Source organism: Pan paniscus, chromosome 10 (assembly GCF_029289425.2).
Source record: "Pan paniscus chromosome 10, NHGRI_mPanPan1-v2.0_pri, whole genome shotgun sequence".
Lineage (NCBI taxonomy): Eukaryota > Metazoa > Chordata > Mammalia > Primates > Hominidae > Pan > Pan paniscus.
In genome coordinates this window covers 24633138-24660968 of record NC_073259.2, presented here as the reverse complement: position 1 = coordinate 24660968, position 27831 = coordinate 24633138, and the positions used below count along the sequence as shown (strand labels likewise).

The 27831-nt window shown below is 36.3% G+C and overlaps 1 protein-coding gene across 29 annotated transcripts in view; it reads right to left on the bottom strand.

The window, feature by feature from the left end:
* The window catches only part of PLEKHA5 (pleckstrin homology domain containing A5), a 245546-nt gene that overhangs the window by 161208 nt on the left and 56507 nt on the right, over window positions 1–27831 (bottom strand). Inside the window, exon 1 of one of the 29 annotated variants that reach the window (XM_034935449.3) lies at window positions 8967–9065. The exons of 26 other annotated variants lie outside the window; for them this stretch is intronic. Coding sequence is in view for 1 of the 3 variants with exons in the window: in XM_034935459.3 (XP_034791350.1) it covers window positions 7128–7143 (16 nt within the window). In the remaining 2 variants the exon portion in view is untranslated. Of the gene's footprint in view, window positions 1–6984; window positions 7144–8966; window positions 9066–12766 lie in introns of those variants that run through there. 2 more of the 29 variants (XM_034935459.3, XM_034935461.3) reach the window with 2 other exon arrangements.

Sequence of the window (27831 nt, the reverse complement as noted above, 5' to 3'; positions counted from 1 at the left end):
CTCACTTCCTCCCTCCCACCTCTTTCCCTCCTCCATTAACTGTAATCTTAATTCTATTCTCCCTATTGCCTCAACAAAGGTCACTGATGTCTCTTTAACTGACAAAGTCAAAAGGTGCTTCTTGGTCTGCATCTCAAAGGACTGATGTGTAGCACCAGAGACAGTTAACACTCCCTTCTCCTGGTTTTCCTAATCTCAGTCCTCTGGTTCTTTTATGTTAATCACTTCTGCTAGGTCTGCTCTGCTGAATTAGCATTCCTTTACACAGCAGCTAGACATTTGTTTCTTTTATGGTTCTACCTCCAAACCTACTTCATTTTACACACTCCATCCTTAAGTGGTTCAATCCATTCCTTATCAATCTTATCATTCAATAACAATATTGATGTTTTAGCTAAACCTTTACATTCTAAATCTATTGCTCTGATAATATTAGTATTATCATAATTATTATTTTGTTGTGTACAGCCCTATATCCAATTTTTGCTTCTCAACAAAAAGAATATCTTATCTACATCTCAAACTTAAAAGGTCCAATCTTTATTCCCAGTTAAACCTGTTTTTCCCCTGAAAATGTCTCGTCTCAAACACAATTAAAATGCCAGAGAGAACAGTTCTCCCTCTCACATTCGCTACCTGCCATCCCAGTTCATCAAACCTAACATTCTATCTCCTTAACTTACGTTGTATTGATCTATCTCTATTTCCACTGCCACAGTTTAAAATCCTTGTCCCATTTTCAACTGTACTATTTCAAACATTAAGGAATCTATGCCCTATCTCCTCCTCCTTCAATTTGTCCTCCACACTACTGCAAGTTTCTCTAATATGCAATTTGTCCTGTTCTGCTCCCCTACTGAAACCCTTAAAATTGACCCTCACCAAAGCCTGCAGGATTGTCTATGCTCCTTAGCATGGCATACAAGGCTTTTCAGATCTGCCTTCCTCATCTGCCTGTGCTCCCTGCCCCCAAGCACCTCACATTGAATACTCTAGCAGCATTGAAGGACCTGTTCCCTGAAGACATCTATAATCTTTTGGTCTTGCTGTTCACTCTTGTCTAGAGTGCCACACATCCCTGCTTTTCTGCTTAGCAATTTTTTTTCAAAGAAACCATGCTTAGCAAATGCTTATTCATCCTTCAAAACCCAACACAGACATAATCTGCTCTGAGAAGCCACCCACACTCTCATATCCTTGGGCAGAAGAAATCGTTCCCCATCCATGCCGCTGCACACAATACATATACTTCTCTCTCACTGTACGCAGCACCTGCTCCAAAGGGATCAGTCACCATCTTTGAAGACTTAGGTCACCTGGGTCTGGAATGTGTAAATAATCTCATGTTTGTTTCACTATCTGACATAAATGATATTCTTATAGACCCTATTTCCCCTATGTGGTAGATTAGGAGTTGTCTGAATTCTTGGAAATCTAGTATAGGTACTGGAACAAGACTGAAAACAATTCTTCAGTTTAGAGATTAAGAATTTTGGAGTTACATAGATCTGGGCTTAAATTCTAACTCTGCCACTTACAGTCTCCGAGAGCCTGAAATTAAAAAAAAAACAAAAAACAAAAAAAACCCACTCTCATCATGTTTTCCTCTTTCTGAAATGGGAATGATATCTTCCCTGTAGATGCTGTGAGGATATGTTTGATGAATTTATGAACATACTGGTCATGCAACATTTCAAAAATTATAAATATTTAAGATTAAAGCTAAACTAATGAGCATGGATTAATTTTTCTTTTTTTTTTTTTCTTTTATTCAAGACAGGGTTTTGCCCTGTCTGCCTCCTGGGTTCAAGCAATTCCTGTGTCTCTGCCTCCGGAGTAGCTGGGATTACAGGCACCCGCCACCATGCCTGGCTAATTTTTGTATTTTTAGCAGAGATGAGATACCACCATGTTGGCCAGACTGGTCTTGAACTCCTGGCCTCAGGTGATCAGCCTGCCTCGGCCTCTGAGTGTTGGGATTACAGGTGTGGGCCACCACACGCAGCCAATTAATTTTTCAAAACCTGCTTACATTTACTTGAAAGTAATGTTTTAACAGATGCCTTATATTTTTGTTTCTCTTTTGACTTTGGTTGATAGCTGCCCCATGTTTAAATTTAAGATGGAATCTCGCTCTGTCTCCCAGGCTGGAGGGCAGTGGCCGTCACCTCAGCTCACTGCAACCTTCACCTCCTGGGTTCAAGCGATTATTCCACGTGATCCCAACTGTGACAAAGACTTAGCAGATGTGACTGAATTACCAAAGTCACCAATGTTGTGGTAATTTGTTACAGTAGTCATTGGAAACTAATACAAGCCTCCGTTAAATAAAATTTATAGAAGTTCATTGGTTTGGACTGAGCTCCTGCACTAGGCTCAACAGACCAAACCAAAATGGAGTTACTCATGCTGAAGTTCACACCACCAAGTCAAAACCAAGTTGTTTATCTGACCTTCCAAGAAATCGGGAGAGGAATGGAGATAACAGCCAAATCCCCAAGCAGGCCAATTTTAGCTGGCATGATAAGGCAGTACCTCCTGCTTTAAACTTTAAAAAAGGAAAGTAACTTTAAAACAACCAATCTGCTTTTTGTTCTCTGTTTCGGCTTTCTTCAGCCCTTTTCTGTCAATAAAACCAACCTCCTCTGCTCAGCTCATCACAACACTCGTTCTGTTTTATAGGATGAGGTCTCATCTGATTCTAGAATTGCAAATAAAAGCCAATTAAGATCTTTAAAATAAATTTTTTTGTGACTAGGTCATTTGATATCTTCTATTGACTTAAAACAATAGAAATTTATTTTCTTTCGGCTCTAGAGGCCAGAATTCATGCCAAAATCAGTTTTAATGGGCAGATATTAAGGTGTTGAGAGGGATTCCATAGGCCGTAAAGGAGAATAAGTTCATGGTCGCCTCTTCCAGCTTCTGCATGCCTTGGGCTTGTGGTCCCATCACTCCATCTCTGCCTCAGGAGTCACACTGCTCTCTGAAATTTCCCTCTGCCCACCTCCCCTTCTAAGGACACTTGTGACTGCATTTGCCACCGCCCTCCCCACCAAGATCAAGGAAAACCTCATCTCAAAGTCCTTAATTTAATCACATCTGCTAAGTATTTGCCACAGAAAGTAGCCTTCACAGGTTCTGGGATCAGAATATTATCAGTACACACTCTGAAGTGGGGGAGTATTATTCAACTTGGTGGGGGCAGGGTATGTGTTATAAAACCAAAGAGCAAAGTGTAGGGGCAACTCTCTATCTTATTCATATCTTTGGTATATCTGTAATTTTTTACAATAATTATTTCATAATTTTTAAGTATTAAAAACAAGAAAAAGAATATAATGTAATATTCCTCCATAAACCCTAGACAATACCTCCTTAAGCCTTAAAATACACGGCTAAGTTTCATGTTAATGTCTAGATTTACAGCAGTAACTCTATTGAATGTCATTGTTAAAATTTATAAATAGATCAACTCTTCAAATATAAAAAAAAAATTGTTTCCTTATTAACTCTTTAGAAAGTGGAGAAAAGGCAGTGAAAATGACAATGTCTCTGACCAATCAGGAAACATATACACTGATTAAGTCTCCCAACATTCACATCCTTTGCTCTATAATTTCTACTTCTTATTAACCTTAGTAATCCATCTCCCAGATAAATTTTGCTGGCTAGATATTAACTGCTGCACTTCTTCCTTTCCTGCCTCTGACAACGTGACCTCAAAGGGAAAATATGTTTCTGATATATACTTAAAAATCATACTTTCTTATTGACTTAAACTATAATTTCAGATATTTATTCTCAAGGAAAATGTATAGCTCCAAAAAATTACGCATAAAAAAATCATAGCTCATCTGGAATGGAAAATAACCCAAAGATGTGTGCTAGACAGCAGACAAGCTGTACACCAGACATCAAGAAGAATGGGAGAAGATTCCAATTCCTAAAATCCAGAACTCTTCCACTGGAAATCATTCATGTTAAATGACAACTAATGGGAAAAGTTCCATTTGTATTAATAAGTCACAGGTCCTCTGTTCTGGATTTACAGTCTCTGTTACCTTTACAAAGTAGATTTTGGACTTACACTTTTAAAAATGTCAGAAATAAAAATCTCTGAATATTTGTAACATTTTACTAAGATGTATCAGGGGACTTCAAAAAGTCTGTGGAAAAATGAAAGAAAAGATAAATATTATAAACTAATCCTTAACAAAAACTCCATTAAGGTTAAAACACTTTCGTAAATGAGAATATCAGCCATTTAGTCCATCTCTAAATAACTGAGAGCCCTAAGAATTTAACCATGTCAATGTAGTCTTTTTCACGTTATTAACTGAATACAAATTGACCTCCGTTAAAGATTTTTTTAACATTAGGAAACAAGAAGTCAGAAGAAGCCAAAACAGGATGATGAGATGTATGCCCCGTGACTTCCCACAGAAACTCTCACAAAATTCCTTTGTTTGATGAGAGGAATGAGCAGGAGCATTGTTGTGGTGGAGAAGAACTCTGTGAAGATGACTTCCCAGACATTTCTACTAAAGCTTTGACTTTCTCAAAACTCTCATAAGCAGATGTTATTGTTCCTTGGCCCTTGAGAAAGTCAACAAGGAAAATGCCTTGAGCATCTTTCAAAATCGTTGCTGTGATCTTTGGTCTTGACCAGTTAACTTTTGCTTTGACTAAACCACTTCCACCTCTTGGTAGCCACTGCTTTGATTGTACTTTGTTTTCAGGACCATACTGGTAAAGCCATATTTCATCTTCTGCTACAATTCTTCAAAGAAATGCTTCAGGATCTTGATCCCACTTGTTTAAAATTTCCACTGGAAGCTCTGCTCTTCTCTGGAGCTAATCTGGGTGCAACAGTTTTGGCACTCACTGAGTGGAAAGTTTGCTCAACTAATTTTTCAGTCAGATTTGTGTATACTGAATCAATCAAGCGGTCTATGGTGGTGGCTCCTATTTCTGCTGTTAACTGTCAGTCTTCAATTAGGGCATGAACAAGATTTATTTTTTCCTTGAAAACTGATGTGGATAGTCTGTTGGTGCAAGCTTCATCTCTAACATTGTCTTGTCCCTTCCTAAAATGAGTTATCCATTTGTAAACTGCTGATTTCTTTGGAGTGTTGTCCCCATAAACTTTTTGTGAATCATCAATGATTTCACCATCCTTCCACCCAAGCTTTACCATAAATTTGATGTTTATTCTTGCTTCAATTTTAGCAGAATTCATGTTGCTCTGATAGGAGTTCTTTTCAAGCTGATGTCTTATCCTTCTTAGTGCCTCAAACTAGGTCCTGTTCAGACTTGCTATAACACATTCATACAGGCTTATTTTGGTGTAAAAAAATTTATTAAATCCATGCATAGTTTTATCACAATATCCATTTTCCATTAATTTTTGAAGTCCCCTCATATTTTTCACTATTTCTCTCTGAATTGCATATTCAATTTCTAGTACTTTATTTTGAGATAAATATGGCTACTAAACCACCAAAATATCAATTTTACACTAATCTTAATGGAAACTCAATCTATCTCCATTCTCAGGGACAATCATATTGATGTCAAATATTTGAGACCAACAATCGATCTGCAGAGTACCCTGGGGTCAAGTAACTAGCCCATCTCAGGCTCTTAAGTAGCTAAGAATAGGAAGTCTTGCCCCTAGATCTATTAATATTTGTATCCTCTCTTTTTAGAATAAACAATGATTTGAGAACATGTATTAGTCATTAGGTTACAGCAAAGAAAACTGCTATTTAAATTAGGTTTCAAATTTCACAGGAGTGCCAAAAAATGAGAGCTTAGCTGGAAACCAAATCCAACTATCAATTTTTCAAAATACAATTTAAGAAAAAGTCCCCTAAAGTAGGTGGCTGGGCCAATGGAGCAGACAATAGGTATTCTACTTCCATGAGTATGATGTGTTTCAATGAAGAGGCAGAAGGTTTAAATTCGAGTGAAAAAATAAACTTTTTTTTTTTTTTGGAGACAGAGTTTTTGCTCTGTTGCCCAGGCTGGGGTGCAATGGCATGATATCGGTTCACTGCAACCTCCGATTCCTGGGTTCAAGCGATTCTCCTCCTCAGCCTCCCGAGTAGCTGGGATTATAGGCACCTTCCACCATGCCCAGCTAATTTTTGTATTTTTTAGTAGAGACAGGGTTTCACCATGTTGGCCAGGCTGGTCTCGAACTCTTGACCTCAGGTGATCCACCCGTCTAGGCCTCCCAAAGTGCTAGGATTACAGGTGTGAGCCACCACACCTGGCCTAGATAAACATTTATTGAATGCCTACTTTGTGACTAACACCATGCTAGGTTCTTTAGAGTATGAGAGTAGGTTCTCTAGAGTAGAGAATGAGTGGAAACTTGTGAGAATTACCAAAGTCTTTACTTGGTTACTATTTTATTATAAATATTTCATGTAGTAGCCATTGACTACACTCCTAGTGGCTTTCAAAAATGCCATTTTAACTTATATAACTATTACAATCACCTTATCTACTAATTATACATTTTACTCCTCATTACCGTGTAATTCTAAGATTACAAAATAGAAGATAAAAAGCAAACTGACAATTTTTCCTTCACTTATCCAGATATTTTAATATAGAAATTCATAGTTACAATTACTGAAATGCTTGCCAAATGTTTAATATTATGTATTACAGTTTTTCCTTTTAAAAGTAAACCATATGCCAGAAAAAATTAAGTTCCAGGGTAAGGTTCTGAATAAGATATTAAAGGGCAAGAAGTTCTGCTATGAACAATCCTTTATGGTCTATTATTCCCCAAACGTACTTGACCACAAATCCCATTTTCATCTACCACTACTTAGGATCTTTAAGCACTACTGAGATTCATCAAAATTAAGGAAATAAGTGTTCCTTAATGGGTAGATGTTAAGTTAAATGAGTAGATAAATTTAATGATTTGGAAATGAATAAGATATATAGGTATATGCTTAATACCTAGAAACCTGGCAAAGAGACCCTTGCCATTGGTAATTTTTCTTTCTGTATTCTTCTTTCATTTTCCCAGTATTTCTCCACACTTTTCTTTAATAGATCTTCTATTCATTATTTCTCTTCTATTGATCTATGAAGACTTATGATTAGAGGTATCTGGGACTAAAAAAATAAGAGAAAATAGTATAAAATAGTATAACAATACAATCTTGCCATGAAAATTTTGTGATCATCCAGTTTACAGTGAATATGAGAAAGAAGTTAAAACCACATCTGTCACCATTACATAATACACATAGAATATGTATTTCTGAGATTAGTTTCAAAGACTACAGAGGACTTTATAGATTTTATACACTTGAAATATTTTAGTTAAAAAAAATTTAATAGAATTCAGAAAAGCAATACTTGTTTGTTTTCTTCCCACGATGGCTATTAGCGAATGACTTATCCCCTCATGAATCTTTGTCACCGTCTGTGAAATAATTTTATTACTTTAGAAACTACAAACGAACCACTTTATTGCCATGGTAAAGTATTATACTAAAAGTAAGTAGAAATAAACAAGGTATGCATCATGTGCAAGGTCAAACAAGTGAGTCAGTATAAAGAAGTGGGAATAGATTTCTTGAGTCCTGTCACCCAGTCCTCATCTCTAAACGCTAACCCTCCCTTTTCATGAATATATAAACTTAAGTATACACCCACCTCCTTCATATGTGCCAATCCTGGAAAATGGCATAGTGGGGGAAGTTCACAAAATAAAGATATTTCAGGAAAGCCTCACATAATTGCCTGGCATTTGAAGGTACTAAGCTTTCAGTAGTCTCTTCCTATCGTTCCCACCCCCCACATCATTTTTCTAGACCTCTTTAAAGCACCTTATAGCCTCTCAAATTCCCTACCTGACATTTATGTGTACTAACAAACATGATTTTCCCCGAAGGAAATAAATATGGTAATTTTATGCTTTTTCTTCAAATCATCAAAAAATATAATGGTTTATCTCTAGCAGAGTAATGCTATTTTAATCTCCAGGAGAAGACTCTGAATATTTGGTTGCCAAGTTTACCTATTATAAATACATAATCAAAATTGTGTTCATCATGAAATAACAATGTATAGATTTTAAATATTACATAGTATTATAAGAGCATAATATGGAGAAAATGCATAAAAATATCGCCCTTTAACTTCATGGTAAAACATGAACACTTTGGATTTTAAAAAAATCACAAAACATTTAAATAAGATTATCTTCCTATTGATCACCATAATATGAGCTCAGAGAAAGTAACAGCCTAAACTGGCAAAACTATTATCATGCAACTCTTCTGTAGCTAATTCAGTAAATAAAGATAGAATTCTAAATATGAATACAGAATAACTGTAACACCTTTTATTTTACAAAATGTTGTCAATTTCATTTTATTTTAGAATAGTTTATATGATCAACTGTATTACACAGCAAACTTTCATTTTTAAACGACCTTTTTAATAATATGTGTACATATTACTGTAATACACCCTATCATTTTCTTTAAAGAATTTTTGATCTTATGCAAACTGGGTCTTACCTATTACTTTGGTAGATACAATATAGAAATGTGAAAGCAAAAATTGTAATTTCATTAAGATGTAAGAACAAAAATGCTAAACTGTCCAAAAAAACAAATCCTGAAGTATCTCGGCACATAATTCTGCCAGCATTATTCAAAGCAAGTCAGCAAGAAAATTTGTGGAGAACATGAGAAAGTATCATCATAGCAATTTATGAACTTGTCACCTCAGAAATGTACTGGAAATATTTCAGAAGAATAAGATTTAGACTGCAGAAACAATTTTCTCCCCATCTCGGCTAAGTTGCTTGCTACATAAAGCTTCAGCATAGTACAAAAAAGCAGCAGATATAAGTAAATACATAGACTAGCTAGGAATAACTGACCGATTAGAGCAAAATAGAACAAAACAGCCAATTAACTCACCAAATAGCCTTTTGCTAAAAATCTGTGTTCTTTTCTTTGTCTCAGGCTTCTGGTTTCTAAAGACAAATTACATGCTTCCTGACAGAACGATGACAAAGGGGCACACCGTGATCTCTTTTCTGCTCTTTCCACTATAAGAAAACTGAACCACACCGCAGTCTCCAAGAGTAAGTACTTCATATGAGCATGCTCAGTATCTAATTTAAATGACTTGGTATTTCATCTCAGCATATGATGACCTACATGCAAATAAACTGAGAAAGCTGCAAATTTAATAAAGATCATTAACTGACAATAAACTATACAGAACTACCAAATGATAACTGATTTGTTTTTAACTTCATAATCTTTGTGGTTCATTTAACTGGAAATGATTATTTCTACAAGTTTATTAAATAACAAGTCCTTAGGTTTCAATATAGAATTAACTATGTCAACATAAGAATCCCAAAATGCTAGAATGAATTGGAAGGTGCAAAACATCCAAGATGTGATCCCAAAATGTAAATGGGACCAGTGATAAATTAAACAAACTATAAACTATCCTTATTTCACTTTTCAATCTCTTATTCTGTTCTCTTGCCTGTTCACCAAGTAAAACAATCTGAAAACTATGCAGTGGTATTTTAACTTCTCCTTTGGAAACATTAATAAAGACTAATAAACTGAAATGTTCAATGTATTTATTAAAATGTTTGCTATCTTCAAACTACAGTGATAGGATTTTTCTTATCTGTTGTTTACATATTAAATAATTGATTTATAGATCATACATCACCCAAATATTGACAAACCTATACAAAAATTTTTAAATAATGTTGCATGTTTGAGAAAAAGTTTTATAAAAATGGCACAAAAATCAGCAAAATATTCTGTGTATGCATGTTTATGCCATCAAATACATAATTCACCTAGTTTGTTAAGTAAATTGCTGCAATGGCCATTAGTTTGGGATGATGAAAATATGGTCAAGAAGTTTTCTCCTCTGCTCCATTTTAATTTTCCTCCATAAATCCAGATCTAGTACAGCCCCACTAAAACCAGCCAGACAACTCTTTCATATCTACTTTCCACTTTCACCTTGGGTAGATGAGCAAAAATAGGAAGTGTCTGAACACTTGACATGCACCAAGCTCACGACAGCAAGTCACTGACAGAGTGGGGCTGACCCATCTTTCAATGTACCCATATGCTAATTAGTGCTTTTCCCTTCTTCCCAACCCTTCCTGGTCACCTCTATTACTTCTCTATTGTAAATCATCCTTCTATATAAATGTCTCATTTTTGAGAACAGTAGCCTCACAATCCTCTACCCTCCTGCCTCTTAACATGGAGGGTGTGGGAAGGTAAGAAGACACAGGAAATAGCCATCCCATGGAAACAGCTAAGATAAGGCCCTTCCTGGGACAAGGTTATCAAAAGGTCGCAAAAATTAAAATGTGTCAATACGCATATGTTTTGTGTCTCTAAGTACTGCATGTATGGGGGGGGGTAGTTCTGTAGAAAGAGTAAGTTACCTACAGTACTCAAAGAAAGCTCTATGATTCCTAAATGAGAAAGTGAAAATTCTTCACTAAAAAGAAACAAATAAAAAATCTAACTGTGATCTCTAAGTATTATTTGAGAACAGGTTATATATGAGTCACGGTATGCTGCAATACACAATGGAAACAAAAATGAGTACAACTATCTCTGCTTTTAAGAGAGTTCAACTGATAGGAAAGACTAGGCCAGAGTACATATACATATAACTAATCTAAGTATTACAGCAAAAGACAGGTGCTTTAGTGTTCTAAGAGTTTAGAGAAAAGAGAGAAAGCATTTGAAGGAAGGCAATTAGTAGTCTTTGTGAGAGGGGTGAACTTTCTGAAATGCCCAGGTGAATACTAAGGATCTAGACTAGACAGGAGAGAGAAAGAGGAGGAAACAGCCAGGTCAAGGCTGAGATATGGCACAGTGGAGGACCTGGGAACTGGTGGTGTGGAGACTGGAGAACTTGTATTGACAATGTGAATACTAGAAAGTGACGGCTGTCAACAATAGGAAGAAAGAAAGAGATAAAAACTAATTATTCTGGGATGGAATCTGGAAGCAGATGGCAAGAAGTGTTCTATACCCTGGATAATGGAAGAGTGAGGGAGTCAACTCTAAGAGACAGACAGAAAAACAGGTAAATGAGGACAGGTAAAGAGGTGGTAATTCCAGTCACATTGGCATAGTACTTACTCATTTCAAATTCACTTTATGAATTCCTCCATATCACTAAATTGCTCTCTAACATGCATTTCCTGTCTCCTATACATCCAACTTAAGTGTTCTGATTTAAAATTGAGATCATCTTGTAATTACATATATCCTTTAAACTTGAGGCCTTCTTTTTTAAATCCTTACATATCACTTACTCTTTAACTTACTGATTTACCCTTTCTCTACCAGCAAAACCTGATACAATGTTTCCCAAATACTACCCCAGTAAGAATGAATGTTTAAAAACTCAACCAAAGATATAACTCACTTCTATGACAACTGAATATCCTCTGAAGACTTTATACAGTTTTAGTGCATTTGTCCTAATGCAGGTAGGACAGTGCATTTGTACTGATACATGAGGATGGGTGGATCTCACTCATGACTTAAACATATCTGCCTTCCATCTGATACCTAACCAAAGGGAGGGAATGAGAGGAGCAAGACTGGAAATGAATACATGAGCCTTATACGGCAATTATCATTATCACATCATTATCACCCAGAGACCACAGTTTGTTAGGGTTCACAATTGGAGTTTGTTAGGGTTCACAATTGGCGTTTGTACATTCTACGGGCTGAGTCTTACACTGCAATCTGTTGTTGTTTTGTTTACCATTGGGTTATAGCAGAACCATTTGTGAAGCTGGAGAACACACACACACATACTCTCAGGGTCCAGAAACCTTTCAACCTGACCTGTCAGTGGAGCCAGTCTGTAAAACCTCCCTAAATTTTGAGTTTGCTCTGATTAAGAACCACTGCTCTAGATGCTCACCAGTTCACAGCCTTTCAACTTATGAGTCTTGTTTTAAGGTGATGAATGACAGCTAGCACTTACAGAATGTCTCATATATATGATTTCATTTAATATTCACAAATCCTCACATAATAGATCTTATTAATATTCTACCTGGTAAACAAATCTGGACACAGAGACTCAGAGGCTTCTCCAGTGTCACACAGATAAGTGAATACAGTTGAAATTTGGACCCAGATTTTGGAATTTTTTTGTGGTAATAGAAACCCAAGGTCTAAATGTGACCTAAAAGGCAGTGAACTCAGCAGGCAAAACTACTGAAAATAATTTTCAAGAGTAAAGAAATATGGAAAAAGGTAGGGGAAGAGTGGGGAGTAACTGTGAAGGGAATAATTAAGAACGAACAAAAAGTAGTGAACCCAAGGCAAGTGGTACTAACTCAGCTTTTATTTAGTTTTATTGCAGTGTAATTCACATTTCATTAAACCCACCTATGGTTAAGTGTACAGTTCAGTGACTTTTAGTGAATTTACAGAGTTGTGCAACTATTACCACATCTAGTTTTATAACATTTCTATCACCACAAAAAAATTCCCTCATGTCCCATTTACAGTCAATCTCCATGTCCACCACCAGCCCTAGGCAACCACTGATTTGTTTTGTCTCTATAATTTGCCTTTCTGGGAAATTCATAAAAATGGAATTATACAATGTGTAGTCTCTGTGTCTGGCTCTTTTAGGCAGCATCAAGGTTTTAAAGTTCAGTCATCGTATACCATTTTTCAGTCAATTATTTCTTTTTATTGCTGGGTAGTTTTATTGTATTAATAAGCACATTTTGTCTCTCCATTCACAGTAGTTGACAGACATTTGCACTGTTAGGCTGTTATGAATAATGCTATCAACATTTTAGTACAGATCTTTGTGTGGACACGTTTTCATTCTTAAGATACTTACGTAGTAAAATTGCTTGGTCAAAGTTACAATTAATTTTTTCCAGAAACTGCCAGTCTCTTTCCAAAGTGGTTCTAACATTTTTTATTTATATTACCAGTGTAACAGAGTTTGAGTTTCTCCACATCCTCCGCAATACTTGATACTGATAATCTTTGATTATAGCCATTCTAGTGGGTTCCTCAGTGTGGTTTTAATTTGCAATTTGCTAATGTCTAATGATGCTGAACATCTTTTCATGTGCTCACTGGCTATTTGAGTATATTCTCATGTGAAACACATTTAAATTTTTCCCTCATTTAAAAAATTGAGCTGTTTGTCTTGTTATTATTGAGTTGTAAAAGTTCTTTAAAAATTCTGGATATGAGTTATTTGACAAACATGTGATTTGCCTGTACTTTCTCCCAGTCTGTGACTTGTCTTTTCATTCTCTTCAGTATCCTACACAGATAAAGCAACATTTCTAAATTTTGATGAAGTCTAATTTATCAATTTTTTCTTTTGTAAATCTTTAGTCGCATCTAAGAAATCTTTGCCAGACCCAATGTCACAAATAATCTCTTTTTTCTAAAAGTTTTATACTTTTTGTTTTTACATTTAAATCAATAATCCACTTAATTTTTGTGCATGATATGATAATAAGGGCCTAAGGTTTTAAAAATTTTTTATGCTTACATATAGCTATCTATCTAATTATCATAACATCATTTATTGAATCATTCATTTTCCCCCAGTGAATTCCTTGGGTACCTCTGTCAAAATTCCTTCCTTGGTTTTGGAAAGCAGAAATAGCAAGCAAGGAAAGGGTTAAGAAAAATGAATGAAGATACAGACAGATTTGGATTGAAGAGGAAGAAAAAGCTAATGAAGTTCAGGCCTGATAGTTTCTACCTTCTTCTCCAAGGTATGATCTACTAGGAATGAGGAAAAGAGGAGTGAGACAAGCATTCTGAGGTGAGTAATCAAAGATTTGGAACATTTGTTATGGAGAATAGGAAAGCTACTAGATAACGAAGACAATCAGTTTAGAATATGCTGTTTTGTCAACTAGTATTAGTCACCAAGAAGTGAAGCTAGTCATAGGCCTGCATACAGATACTGGAACTTCCATTACATCTTCTATTCCCAGGAAGAATGAAAAAGAAATCTATTCAGCTGGAAGGATAAAGGATGAAAAAAATTTTTTTTAATGTTTAAATTTTTTTTTATTGGTACATAATATCTATACATATTTAAGGGGGATGGGTGATACTTTTGTTGCTGCATGGAAAGTGTAATGATCAAGTTAGGTTATTTGAGGGGATCCATCACCTCAAGTACTAATCATTTTTCTGTGTTGGGAACATTTTAGGTCTTCTAGCTATTTATTCAGAAATGCATTTAACACATTGTTGTTAACTACAGTCACCCTACTCTGCTATCCAACATTTGAGCTTCTTCCTTCCATCTAACTGTATGTTTGTACCCACTAACCAACCTTTCTCCAGCTCCCCTTCCCCCTATACTGTCATCATTCCACTGTCGACCTCCATGATATTCATTTTTTTAGCTTCCACTTAAGAATGCGAACATGTGCTGTTTGTCTTTCTGTGCCTGGCTTATTTCACTTAATGACCTCCAGTTCCATCCATGTTGCTGCAAAAGACATGATTTCATTCTCTTTTAGTAACCCTTTACAAAAAGTTTGAGATTTCACCTTAGAGAATAAAATATAGAATCAGCTACACACAGCTTCAGAAAAAAAGCTCAAGTCGTAGAATGTGCTTTTCCTCCATGGCTTCTGTGGTCTTCAGGTTTAATGCTACTTTTTGCTGGGACTTGGTATCTCAACAAAGAGTATCTTGCAGTACAAATATTTACATCAAACTTTCTAAGTGTGGTTGGCTACTGAGCAACTGCAAGCTCCTAAGATCACATTGCCATGTATTCATGAAACAAGTCTGAATTTTAACCAACCACTGGGGAGAAAAACCAGTGGCAACAGGATCTTGAAAATGAGAAATAAACCACAAGTTAGAAACAGATGCTGCCATCACTGCCACCACTTCATTCTTTGGGACAAACCAGTGACACTCCTCCGTACAACACACTGACAATCAGTCATGAAGTACTGACACTACATGTTGTTGATAAAAGATTTTTATTTATATTTTATTGCTTTCTCACCCAGATATATCTACAGAAGGCATTTTTTCAAAAAAAGAAAACAAGTATTTTGATTTTTAAATATTCAATCTTTAGGAAGATCTCTACCAAATCAGGAGCTTATATTTGCAAGAGTCTTAGGCAGAGGTATAAATTCTGCATAATAATTTGTTACTGTCTTACAAAAAAGAATTGTAAATTTTAAAACATATTTCCACAAAATAACTGTAATGATCCAGTGACTTTTACTGCAGTGATAAATCCTTAGCATCTACTTAGCATATGGCAAGATAATGAATAGACCTAATTATACATTATTTTGGCATTCAAGCTGTCTTTTGCTATAGACAATGTTTAGACTATAAGAAAATCTGTCATGTTTTGCTAGAAAAACAAAAAAACAAAACCATACATGAAATAATTTTGCTGCTGAGTAATGGTCTTATAGAAAAAATTTTAAAAAATATTTCACTATGTAAATAAAAAAATTGGGATGAGGTATAACTATTCCTGCATTCTGCTAAAAGACAGAAAAATAAATATTTCTTAGCGCTCCTTTCCCCAAAATCAGAATAGTCACTTTTTTTCCCACTCTGCCTAAGGATATTGTTAATCAGATAGTTAATATCTTAAGTATTAAAAATTTGTAATTAAAAAAATCTGCTCCCTTTGTTCATTCACACAATCATTCATTCCACAAATATCTACTAAGCATTAACTATGTACCAGACACTGTTCTATGTATTACACATAACAGCAGTAAAAAGGTCTATGCTCTCATGGAGCATATATTCTCATGGGGGATGAAACTCAATAAACAAAAGACTACATGAGATAGTGGAAAAGGGTTATGCAAAGAACTAAGACAGGTTCAGTGACTCAGTGAATGGATTGTCAGGAAAAGCCCTGAGGGCCAACAGTTAAGCACTGACTTAATGTCACAAAAAGGGGAAAAGAAATCCGGATAGAGAGAGTGGACAGTTAGTTTAAAGGCTCTAAGCCTGGCATATCTGAGATGAAAGAAGGCCTCTGTGACTAGAGTATGGTAGGGTGAGAGGAAAACAGCTGTAGAAGTAGAAAAGTCAACTAGGGTTAGACTTACAAGTCAGATAATGAACTTTGGATTTTATTCTAAGTGCTATGGAAAGCCACTGGAAGACATTGACAAGATCTGAATTACATTTTTATATTTTAAGAAAATGAATCTAGCTAGTGTGGAGAATGGATTGTAAAGGGTCAAGAGCGGAGAAGCAGGGGAAAAGCAAAGAGGCTGCCACAGTTATCTGAGTGAAAGATGATGGTGGCAAAGACGAGAGGTGTGGCAGAGATGGAGAGAAGTGAGCAGATTTGGGATACGTTTTGGAGGGGAGGAAGTGTCAGCAGGGCTCACTGATGACAGACTGGAGGGGAGGTGGGGTGATGTTAACTGAAGGAAAGAGAAAAATTGAGAAAGGCTGCAAAGGCAGCAAAGTTGTTTTCTCTGACTGTATATTAGACACTATATGAAGAGGTCAGTGAATGTGGAGATGAGGAAAGAGGTGGAGATGAAGATTTATCGCTGACTGGCATACGGTGTAAAAAGAGCCTTGGAAGTGAACGAGGCGACTTAAACACACACACACACACACACACACACACACACACAGCACCGGATAGACTCTGTGACTTCAACAATGCCAACTGTGTGCCTAGTCCTATGCTCGGTGTATCTTTGGGAAAAACAGATCTTTGTCTTCAGGGAGCTTCTATCAGAGAAGACAAGTGCAAACACAATAAACGATGTAGTACATTAGAAAGTGGTAAGTGCTATGAAAGAAAAAGCAGAGTGTGGCTCAGGAGTGTGGTTACGGTAGTGAAATTAAAGAGAAGTCAGGATAAGCATCATTCAAAAGGTGAGACGTGAGCAAAAAGGGAACAAAAAGACAGGCAGAGGAAAAGGTCAGTGTTAAGACCCTGAGGCAGGAATACATAACATTTTCCAAAATAAGTATTGGTGACATATTTGAAAAATAGCCAGAACAGTATGAGAGACTGGTCTGAATGGGAGACCAGCAGGATTGCAGCAGTGAGAAAAGGGCCAGAAAAGGAATGGTCATGAAAGCAGCGTGAAACCCAGAAGGGTATGATGTCATAGAAGTCAGGAGAAAAGGGTGTTAAGGCTCAACGATGCTGAATGCTGCCAGGAAGTGAAGTAAGATCTGAACAGAGAGGTTCCTAGTGTTGGAAGTGCAGTGTGGAGTCAGTGGGGAAGAGAGCTACCTCTACAGAAGGGCAGGGAAGGAAGTACAGATGGCAGGAGGTATATTCACTTCTCAAGGTAATAGGACAGGTTGGCTCTTGGGATTTAACTAAATTCTTACTCTATCACAGCCAGTGAACAGGATTTGAAAATTTTAATTATGTCAACATGGTCAATCAGTGCTGGAATCCAAAAAACTCATTTTATTTTCTCATTCAATTATAAACCATGAAAAGAAAAATCACTACTCTATTTCTCTAAAAAAAAAAAAAGAGAGAAAACAAGTTAAAAACCCATAAGCCAGAGTAGCAGCTTTGGCAGCAACACGATAGCAGCCACCATTTATTGAGATCCACTCTGGGTGTTGTGGATACATTAATAATCTTTTGTTTGTACAGGAATATTGTCACAGAGGTTTTACTATTCATACTGTGTATGAGGAAAGGTAAAACAGGGTTTCTCTGCTAGGAAATGGCAGGAAGGGATTAGAAGGAGCTTATGCTTTTTCTACTTTGCCAGTGTCCCTCTTTTATTCACACCTGCTCAGAACAAGAGATCGGTAGGTTTTCTTCATGCTTTGTAAGAGACACTCTTGCTAGCTAGATATGATATTTTTTATTCTTTATGACACCAGGAATTATGTTAGTTACCTTAATGCTCTATTGGAAAAATTACAAGTTACTTGTTGACAGTTCGTGGTTCAAATTTTTTCACTATATGCATTTAACAATATACAAGATTTTACAGTCTAAAGACCTATGAAAAATCTACTATTAAATTGTCTTTATGTGTTAATTGAAAACATTTGATTGAAATAGTTAATCCTTAAAAAGTGCTTAATCAGTACTGACATATAAAATATAATCTTTGTTGACAACTGAGAAAGGAAGATGATAGATTTTTCAAAAAGCTTAGAAAAGACTCATGAGATCTCACATTGTAGAAATAAAATATTCTTCAAGAAATCAGACTCAATAAAATACTGTTCAATGTCATGGAAAAAAACATAACTATTGCTTTTTGAAAACCGAAACTAGATACACTTCAATCATCTCAATTAGTGTAGGTAAGGCAAACACCAGATGCTCATTAAACAAAGTTATTTAATTGCAACAAAGAGAAAGATGCCAAAGTAAACAGAATAATCAATAGAGAATGGCTTCACAAATTGAAGTTCATCTGTAGTATGGAACACATCATGCAGCTGTCAAAAATAATAGGCAGAAGTGTGTGCACTGCCATGGAAGATATCTATGATATACATACATTATTTTTGTATGTATGTGTATATATATATATCTCATAGATATATACCTAAAAGGCAGGTAACAGAATGGTATATGTTAATAGCCTAGATACAGGCTACTTTCACTTTTTTTTTTTTTTTTTGAGACAGGGTCTCTCTCTCTCACCCAGGCTGGAGTGCAATGGCGCAATCTCAGCGCACTGCTGCAGCTTCCACCTCCTGGGCTCAATCAATCTTCCCACCTCAGCCCTCAGAGTAGCTGAGACTACAGGTGTGTGCCAGCACGCCCGGCTAAATTTTTGTATTTTTTTGTAGAGACAGGGTTTCACCATGTTGCCCAGGCTGGTCTCGAACTCTGGACTCAAGTGATCTGCCTGCCTTGGCCTTCCAAAGTGCTAGGATTACAGGGATGAGCTATCACTCACCCGGTCTCTTTACTTTATATCCTTTTGTGCTATATCAATTGTTCTGATAAGCATGTATTAGTTATGTAATTAACAATTAAAAAGAAAGAAAAGAAATGGGGGAAAAAGGGGTTGTGGGAGGAAGGGAAAGGAAATAAAAAGGGAAATAACAGGAGCCAGGAATAAGATGACAGGCACATGTGCTAGCAGTGTGGTATGGAGAGATCTGGAGTGTGATGGTTCAGGTTCAAGTCCTAGTCCTGTTACGAACTTTGCGCAAGTTGAACTCCAAGGTTCAGAGGTTTCGTTTACTGAATAGTCTTACTATGGTAAGACTATTTCTCACCCTACAGAATTATTGTGAACATTACCATGAGAAAATTTTTGAAATGTGACAAACACAGTGTCTGGTACAGTATAAATGCCCAATAAATGGTAGCTATTTTATGTTTTGAAATTAAAATGCTAAAGAAAACAGCTTTACCTATAAATAATTTGATTTTTATACCTTAAAGTATATTTGATATAAACTCTTTTCATTAGTTTTAATAAGTAGGTATTAATGATGATCACAAAGCCAATTCAGTAGAATATATGCTGGTGGTACTACTAGAAATGTATTTCATCTGAGATTTCCAATTCCAGCTTTGCAAGTCCCTAGAGCACTTGTCCTTGTTCATACAACTTTGAATCCTAAAATCTGTGCCTCTTACCCAGAAATTTCAATATTCAATTTGTCTGTATAATGAAACTTGTAAATACCTGTACCCCCTGAAGTCATTCTGCAGCAGAGAGGTAAAAGGGGGATACTAATGAGGGGCATTTCTCCAGACCATTCTTTCATATTTAAAAAAATCAGTTGGTAGGGATGTAAATCTGTACAACCTCTATGGAAATCAGTATGAAGATTTCTCAATGAACCAGAAATAGAACTACCAGGTGATCTAGCAATCCCACTACTGGATATCTATCCAAAGGAAAAGAATTCATTATATCATAAAGATACATGCACTTGTATGTTTATTGTAGCACCATTCACAATAGCAAAGATACGGAATCAATCTAACTGTCCATCAGTGGAGGACTGGATAAAGTAAATGTGCATATACACAATGGAATACTATTCGGCCATGAAAAAAGAATAAAATCATGTCTTTTGCAGCAACATGGATGGAACTGAAGGTCATTATCTTAAGTGAAACAACTCAGACACAGGAAAGATAAATACTGCAGCTCTCACTTATAAGTGGGAGCTAAATAATGTGTACACATGGAAGCAGAGTATGGAATGAAGGACAATGGCGACTGACATGATTTGGATATTTGTTCTGCCCCAGTATCATGCTGAAATGCAATCCCCAATGTTGGAGGTGAGGCCTGGTGGGAGGTGTTTGGGTCATGGCAGTGGATCCCTCATGGCTTGGTGCTGTAGTAGCAATACTGAGTGAGTTCTCATGAGATCTGGTTGTTAAAAGTGTGAGGCACCTCTCTCCCTACCATTCTTTCTTTTAAAGCTCCTGCTCTGGCCCTGTGACATGCCTGCTCCCACTTTCCCTTCTGCCATGAGTAAAAGCTCCCCAAGGCCTCCCCAGAAGCAGAGTAAATGCCAGCACCATCCTTGCACAGCCTTGCAGAACCATGAGCCAATTAAATTTCTTTTCTTTATAAATTATCCAGCCTCAGATATTTCTTTATAGCAATGCAAGAATGGCCTAATACAGGGACTCAGAGGGATGGGAGGGTAGGAGAAGGGTGGATGATGGGAGGTTGCTTGGTAGGTATGATGTGCTGGGAGGCTCTCTGGTAGGTACAACGTGCATTGCTCCAGTGATAGATGCACACTGAAGGCCCTGATTTTACCACAATGCAGTATATATCAATGTAGTAAAACTGCACTTGTACCCTATGATTATATACAAATTAGAAAAATCAAAACTCTAAATCAGAATAAATGTACAAGTATAAAATTCATATCTAACTTTCCATTTGAAGTAAGAAATTGATTAAAAATTTAAACTGCCTTCTCACAAGAACCTAATTTAATCAACATTATTTGCTTTTAAAATATTGGCTTCATGTGTTCCCAACATGGGGTCTACTGAAAGCTCATAAATTATCTTAATAAACAAAGTCTTACCTAATGAAGCATCATTCTTGTGAATCTTACTATATTCTGCCCCTCTTCTAAGTATTAAGACTTTCCTTCTTAAACAATCAAAACCACATTAACATTGCACCCTCTTATGTTTAAAGTTGACTCACATGCTACTGTCCTTGGATTTATGCACCTCATAAACACTCCAAAACCTAATCTACAATGTAAAAGTCTAAAATCTGAAAGAGGGGTCAACAAATTTATTCTATACAGGACCAGATAGTAAATATTTCAGGCCTTGTGGACCCAACAGTCTGTCAAAACTATCAACTTTGCTATAGTGAGAAAGTAGCCATAGACATTACATAAACAAATGAGTATGGCTGCATTCCAACAAAGCTTTATTTACAAAAACAGGCAGCAGGCTGGATTTGGTCCACAAGCCACAGTTACTAACCCCTAATTGAAAGTATTAGTTAAGTAGAATGTCTATGATAGTCTCATCACTCCTTAAAAGTTTAGTACCACATGCCTCTGATCAATTATTTACTAGATCAATTTCACTTATTAATGATTAGGTTTACTAATTTTAGTAAGAATAAATTCTTTTCTTTTTTATTTTTTGAGACACAGGGTCTGACTTTGTGGCCCACGCTGCAGTGCAGAGGTGCCATCTGGGCTCAATGAAACCCTTTCCACCTCCCAGGTTCAAGCAATTCTCCTGCCTCAGCCACCCGAGTGGCTGGGACTAGAGGCGAATGCCACCACGCCCGGCTAAATTTTTTTTGTATTTTGAGTAGAGACGGGGTTTCAACCATGTTGGCCAGGCTGGTCTTGAACTCCTGACTTCAAGTGATCTGCTTGCCTCGGCCTCCCAAAGTGCTGGGATTATAGGTGTGAGCCACTGTGCCAGGCCAAGAGTAAATTATTTTCTATTCTTATAATTTCATTAGAGTTCTCCTTAATATTTAATTTTTCATAATTCCACATTTCATTAACTAAAGTGAACTTAACCAGTCTTTCCTCATGAATCTCATTTTCTAAAATTTGTCCTTTTTACACCTTTGACTTCTCTCCAAGTTTCCTATGAAAAGCAGAAATGTCAGCACTTCTCTGTAATTAACTGCTTTTATAAAATTGAAAAATAAAGCAAGCATTTACATGTTTACTTTTTCCTTCATTAAAATTAAAAATAAAAATACTAAAAATTTTTTTAAATTCAAGTCAATTGTTAATAAAGATATCCTTTTAAAGTACGGTAGCAAGCCTCTAAGATGACCCTCAGTGATCCCCAGCCTATACACGGACTATACAAGGGTATACACACCCTTGTATAGTCCCCTCCTGCAATGAATCAAGGCTGGCCTTTTTCACCAATAAAATATGACAAAAGTGACACCCAAAGCTAAGTCATAATGGCAGTGCGGTTTCTACCTTACTCTCTTAGGCTTGGTCACTATGGACAAAGCCAACCACCATGTCATGGGTCACGCAGCCTTGTGCAGAGACCCACCCACCATCAACTTGCCAGACAGGTGATCCTCCAGCATGAGCTTTCAAGCTTGCAGAGACTAAAGCCTTAAGCTCATAAGGCTCATCCAACCTCGTAAGAGAACCTGAGCCAGAACTACCCAACCAAGCAGCTTGAGAATTCCCGACTCACAGGAACAGGGAATGTTAATAAATGATTATTGCATTATGTTTAGACGTGATTTGAGAAAACAGCTGATATTCCTGTATCTAATTAGGTTACAACGTATCTTATTTTGCATAACTGAATATTTTGGTTCTTGGCAGCAGCAGTTGAAAAACAATCATCTGTATTGCAATAAGATGAGTTTAGGGGACAAGACTGACAACAACAACAACCAATTAGGCTGCATGGTAGTGATGGATGCTAGGCTGTTCATTCAACAACACTCAACATTAACTCAAAGCATTCAGTGTGGGAAGCTGTGTGTCAGGCTATTAAAGTATTAACAGTTTGATTTCTACATACTGGTCTATGACCCACAGTTATATGCAAGAAATAATCCCTACTTCACTCCCATTCTTGCCCATGTAAATCTCACTGTTTCACAGGGCACTGTGTTTTTAAATCTTGGTCTGACCCATTAGTGGATAATAAAATGCAGTTAACAGGATGTTGGCTACCAGTACTTTAAAATAACAAAACAGAAGAGAAGGTATAGGTGGTAAAGGGAAGAAAGTATTTTCATTTTAGTATTATATAAAGTGGACAGTGGGTCATCCAATAATATTTATTTCTTACTGCGAGTCATGGTCAAAAAAAATTAAAATAAATGACATAAAATACCAAATATGTTTACATCATAGGAAACTAATTAGTCACCACACTCGTCCAGTTAGCTGCCAGCTCATTTTCCTTTTCCAACTTCTCTTTTGCATGCCCTTTAAATAGCTAGGCTTCACTGCTCATTTTGTTTTCACACTGATATTTTTAAATTCCTGTGAAAATTGGCTCTGGCTCAGTTGCTTTTTTCCCAATCTCAGTTCTGCTTATCTTGAGAGGGCTGAGAATAGGAAAGTCTCTTCTCCTTTGGGACAACCCATTTAAAACACACCTAATGGTTGTCTCACAAGAGTAAGGCAAGCAAAAAGAGGAAGATCAGATAGGGAACTTGCAATAACACTGAGATAACTGAAATTTCTGGCTAAATGAATCATCTTCAGTTCTCCAACATGCTAGAAATGATTAGATATGCTGGGCTTTCAAGGTTAATTTTTAACTCTAGAATGTCCAAGCAATAACTATATTTCCCACTAAGACTTTTAGATTGTTATCACTCATGCGCAGCATGTAAAGCTCTCTGATTTCATGATGAGGGCCACACATGTAGTACACATCTTGAATGCAATCAGTTATCTCTCAGCCTTCTCTCTTGCAGCACCTGGCACAGTGCTTTGTATTAACCTGAATAAATGAGTATTTTTTAAAAGAAATTATTTGGGGAATTGAAAGACCAAAAAAGGAAATATTTATCCAACTGATAATTCATTTACTTGTTTGCAATGCTTCAAGAGAAAGGCATTATTATCCATAAGGAAGTTTTCCTAGCTTTAAACCAGTATTTCTATCCCTGAAAATATAATTACCAGTAAATATAACAAAATATTTCCTAAAACTTTTTAACAAGATAAAGGAGGATTTCAAGATTGGGTTTTTTCTATCAAAAGGTGAAGTGAAGCTGACACTAACAGTAAGAATTCAAAGAGTAAGACTCAGCTGAATAATAACTTTTAAAATATATGACACAAGGAGGAAATGAAGAAGCACCATGTTGTAAGCAGATTTTAACAATTAATAAAGAAACAGATTAATGTCTTTGGAAAAGCACAGAAAAGCAAGTAACCAAATTCCACTAGAATGAGATCAAGAATAGAAAGTGGGGGCATTAAATCCCAAAAGCTCTAATGAAAGGAAAATTCTGGCTGTTCTCAAAAGAGCCCTTTTCTAAGCAACATTCCCATTTTTATTAATTTTTCAGAAAGGAGTTATTTATGTCAATAAAATTTTAGCAGTTATGTCACCCTAGTCCTTATCATTGGTCTACACAAGACTTGAGAGCAGTCTGTTTAATGGTCTGAATAGCATGAATATGTTGATATGAGTCAAATTTATTTTCCTAACCCATTCCTGAGTTGCAGACTGGTATACCAAACTTCCTGCCTGAAATTTCCATTGGCTTTCCCACAACCATCTCAAACTTAACCTACCAAAAACGAATCTCTTGTTGATCTCCCACCTTCAATCCACAACTCCTCCCTGACCCTCTGCCCTTTCCCCCAAAAGAACAAATATTTTTTCCTATTTCTAAGCATGAACTCTCCACTCAGCTGCATGAATCACCGGGCTGCAATTTATTCCTCTCTTCTAACCCAAGAAATCCTATGTAGTCTATCTGCAAAATCTCCACTTCAAATGGTCTACCTTCCTCCATCTCTGCTGACACTTTCTTCATCTATTTACCATCTTTCTTCATTTAGACAAATGCAATAGCTTCTTAACTATTCTCCTTGTTTCTACTCTAATTCTCACATCATTTAATTCTCCAAAAAATGCCAAGACTTCAATGAAGCTACCAGGTCCTGCACAGTGTGGCCCCGGTCCCCCTCACCAGCCATGGCTGGGGGACCCCATCTTGCTTGCCTAGTTCCAGGCACACTGGGTTCTTTTAGACCCTGTGAGTGTCTTCAGCCTAGAAGGTTCTTCTCTGGCAAACTAAATATATGTCCAGTCTCAGGTTCAATCCATTTAAACACACTTTATTGACCTGTGTAAAAACTTGTCTAATGTCTATCTTTGCTCTATGTTGACAGCTGCAAGAATTCAGGGACAGTGCCTGTTTTATTCATCACTGTGACCCCAAAAGTTACCAGAGGTCTTGGTGTATAATAAAAGCTCAATAAACATTGGTCATTGAAAGGCTTTCTTTTACATAGAATCCCATTTACCATTAAGTATATATAATGCCTTTACACATAAATTATAAATGCAAACAGACAATGACAAGGTAAAATAAAAAATGAATTTAATTTGAAAAAGGAATAGAATCTAAATCAACATAATATGTATTATAAATCTGTTCTTTTGTCTTTAGGGATTACAAGTTTATTAATACAGTACTTTCATAAGTTGAATCTGCAAAATAAGACCTTAAAGGTAAACAAGCATCATGGTCTGATACAGTTATTCCGTTGAAATATTTACCCTAAGTTGGCCATTGCCAGAAGCATCAATAAAATTTCAGAACCAGGAACATCATTTCTAATCTAGTATGATTGAAATCTTTATAAGAAAGACAGATTAATGAAATTTTAATGTTTTAAATTCTTATCTTCCTATATTTTTCTTTCTCATACATTCATTACACTAGAAGTATAATTTTTGTCTTTTCAAAGTGAAAATAACATGCTGACCTGAAAACAGATTTTATTTATGAAAAAAATGTATTAAGATAGGATGAAAGAAAGAGGAGGGAAATAACAATTTTGGGGGAAGGTAGGAGCAGAGAGGATTGGTAACTTTAAATTGCCTCTCTAATTCTACTTCAAAGTCCTTATGTCCTTAATGTTAAAGTAAAATTCTAGTCTGGACACTTCTTTACACTCAACTCTATTTGTACCTGCTCTCGACAACCTAGTAATGTTCAAACCTGCATATGTGTGAAGTGGCCACACTTTCCTTACCACCCAATCGACTTCATTTTTTTCTATTTTTCATAATGACCTTGATGAGAATGGCAATGTTCTGACAGGTGGCAGACCAAAAATGGTTTTCATTGCTTGAAGAAAAAAACACAAATATGTAAGTAATTTGTCAAAGAATCTTAGCAAACAAGTAGTCGTTTCTGTGAAGCTTGGTCAGCCACCACTTACTAGGCACTCTATCAGAAGAAATGTTTCTCACCCAACTGGGAAAGAAACATAAATTGAAACAGATCACATTTAAAAAAAATTAAAATGGTCTAGTTTCATTTTCATAAAAATATGTTCTTGTATGTTACCTTTATGGGTTCTACACCTCAGTAAGGTAGAAACACTCATTCATCTCAATTACCATTCTTTTCCTACTTCTCTAAGTGTTCCATTTAAAATCATCAGATAGGAATACAGAACTTATGTATATTCTAGTGCCTTCCACACTAAAAAGATCTGACTTTATATCCAGCAGGATATTGCAGAAATGGCAAAACTTGACCTCTGAGCTAGGTCACTGAAGCCCTTGTGGCTTCTCTTTGCTTTCTCTTGCATCACTCACTAGGGGTAAAGCCAAGCACCATGACTGAAGAACTGAAGCCAACTGCTGACAACCTGGATCAACCTGGAAACAGTTCCTCTAGTCCCAGACAAGCCTGCATCTTAACTGTAATTAAGACTAACATCTTAACTATAATCTCCTAAGAGAACCTGAGTCAGAACCACCCAGCTAAGTCACTTCCATAATTCCTGACTCACAGAAACTGAGATATTAAATACTTACTGTTGACTAAGACACAATATTTCCTCAGTTTTCATTCACCATGTGTACTACCAATTAAGTTCAGTGTATCTAGAAATTTTAGATTTAGATAGGAAAACACTTTGCAATCCAAACCTGGAGTGCAAAAAGTCAGATCTAGACATAGCAAAAGCGGGCTTTTGGAACTTCATTTGTAAGACCTCACATATGTTAACTTGTTTCTAATGGCCAGAATGCTACTAGACAAGGCACTTTAGAGTACTGATAAAGACAGTCATATAGAAGATGCTCATTACATGCTTGATACATCAGTGGACCAATAAATGCAGGTGGAATAAAAGAAACTATAATGCCATAGGTGGTTAGAGTCATAGGACACACATCTTTGTAATTACTTATTTACAACATCTCTTTCAACCACCAGAGGGCAGAAACAGCATATTGTTATTCCTCGACCTTCTGATTTAACAAAGCATTTAGAAGGAATAAAATATAAATTCTGCACAAAAAGAGAGAAAGGAATGTTTCTTAATAAATAGGAAGCTATTAAACTCTGCATACAATGCCCAAAAAAGCTTATAGATGAAAGCTCAGTTAGAATATAGGACTTCAAGGGGTGGATACGAATCATAAATGGTATTCTAAAAAAGGAAGAAAGCAAAAAACAAGAGGTTGAGAGCTTTGGGTCAGTTTCAAAAAAACATGACCAGAGGGAATGTAGACTGGACTCAATTTCAATCTAAACTTTTTACTCTTACTCCATTTCTTCTAGCTACTAATTAGAAAGTAGTT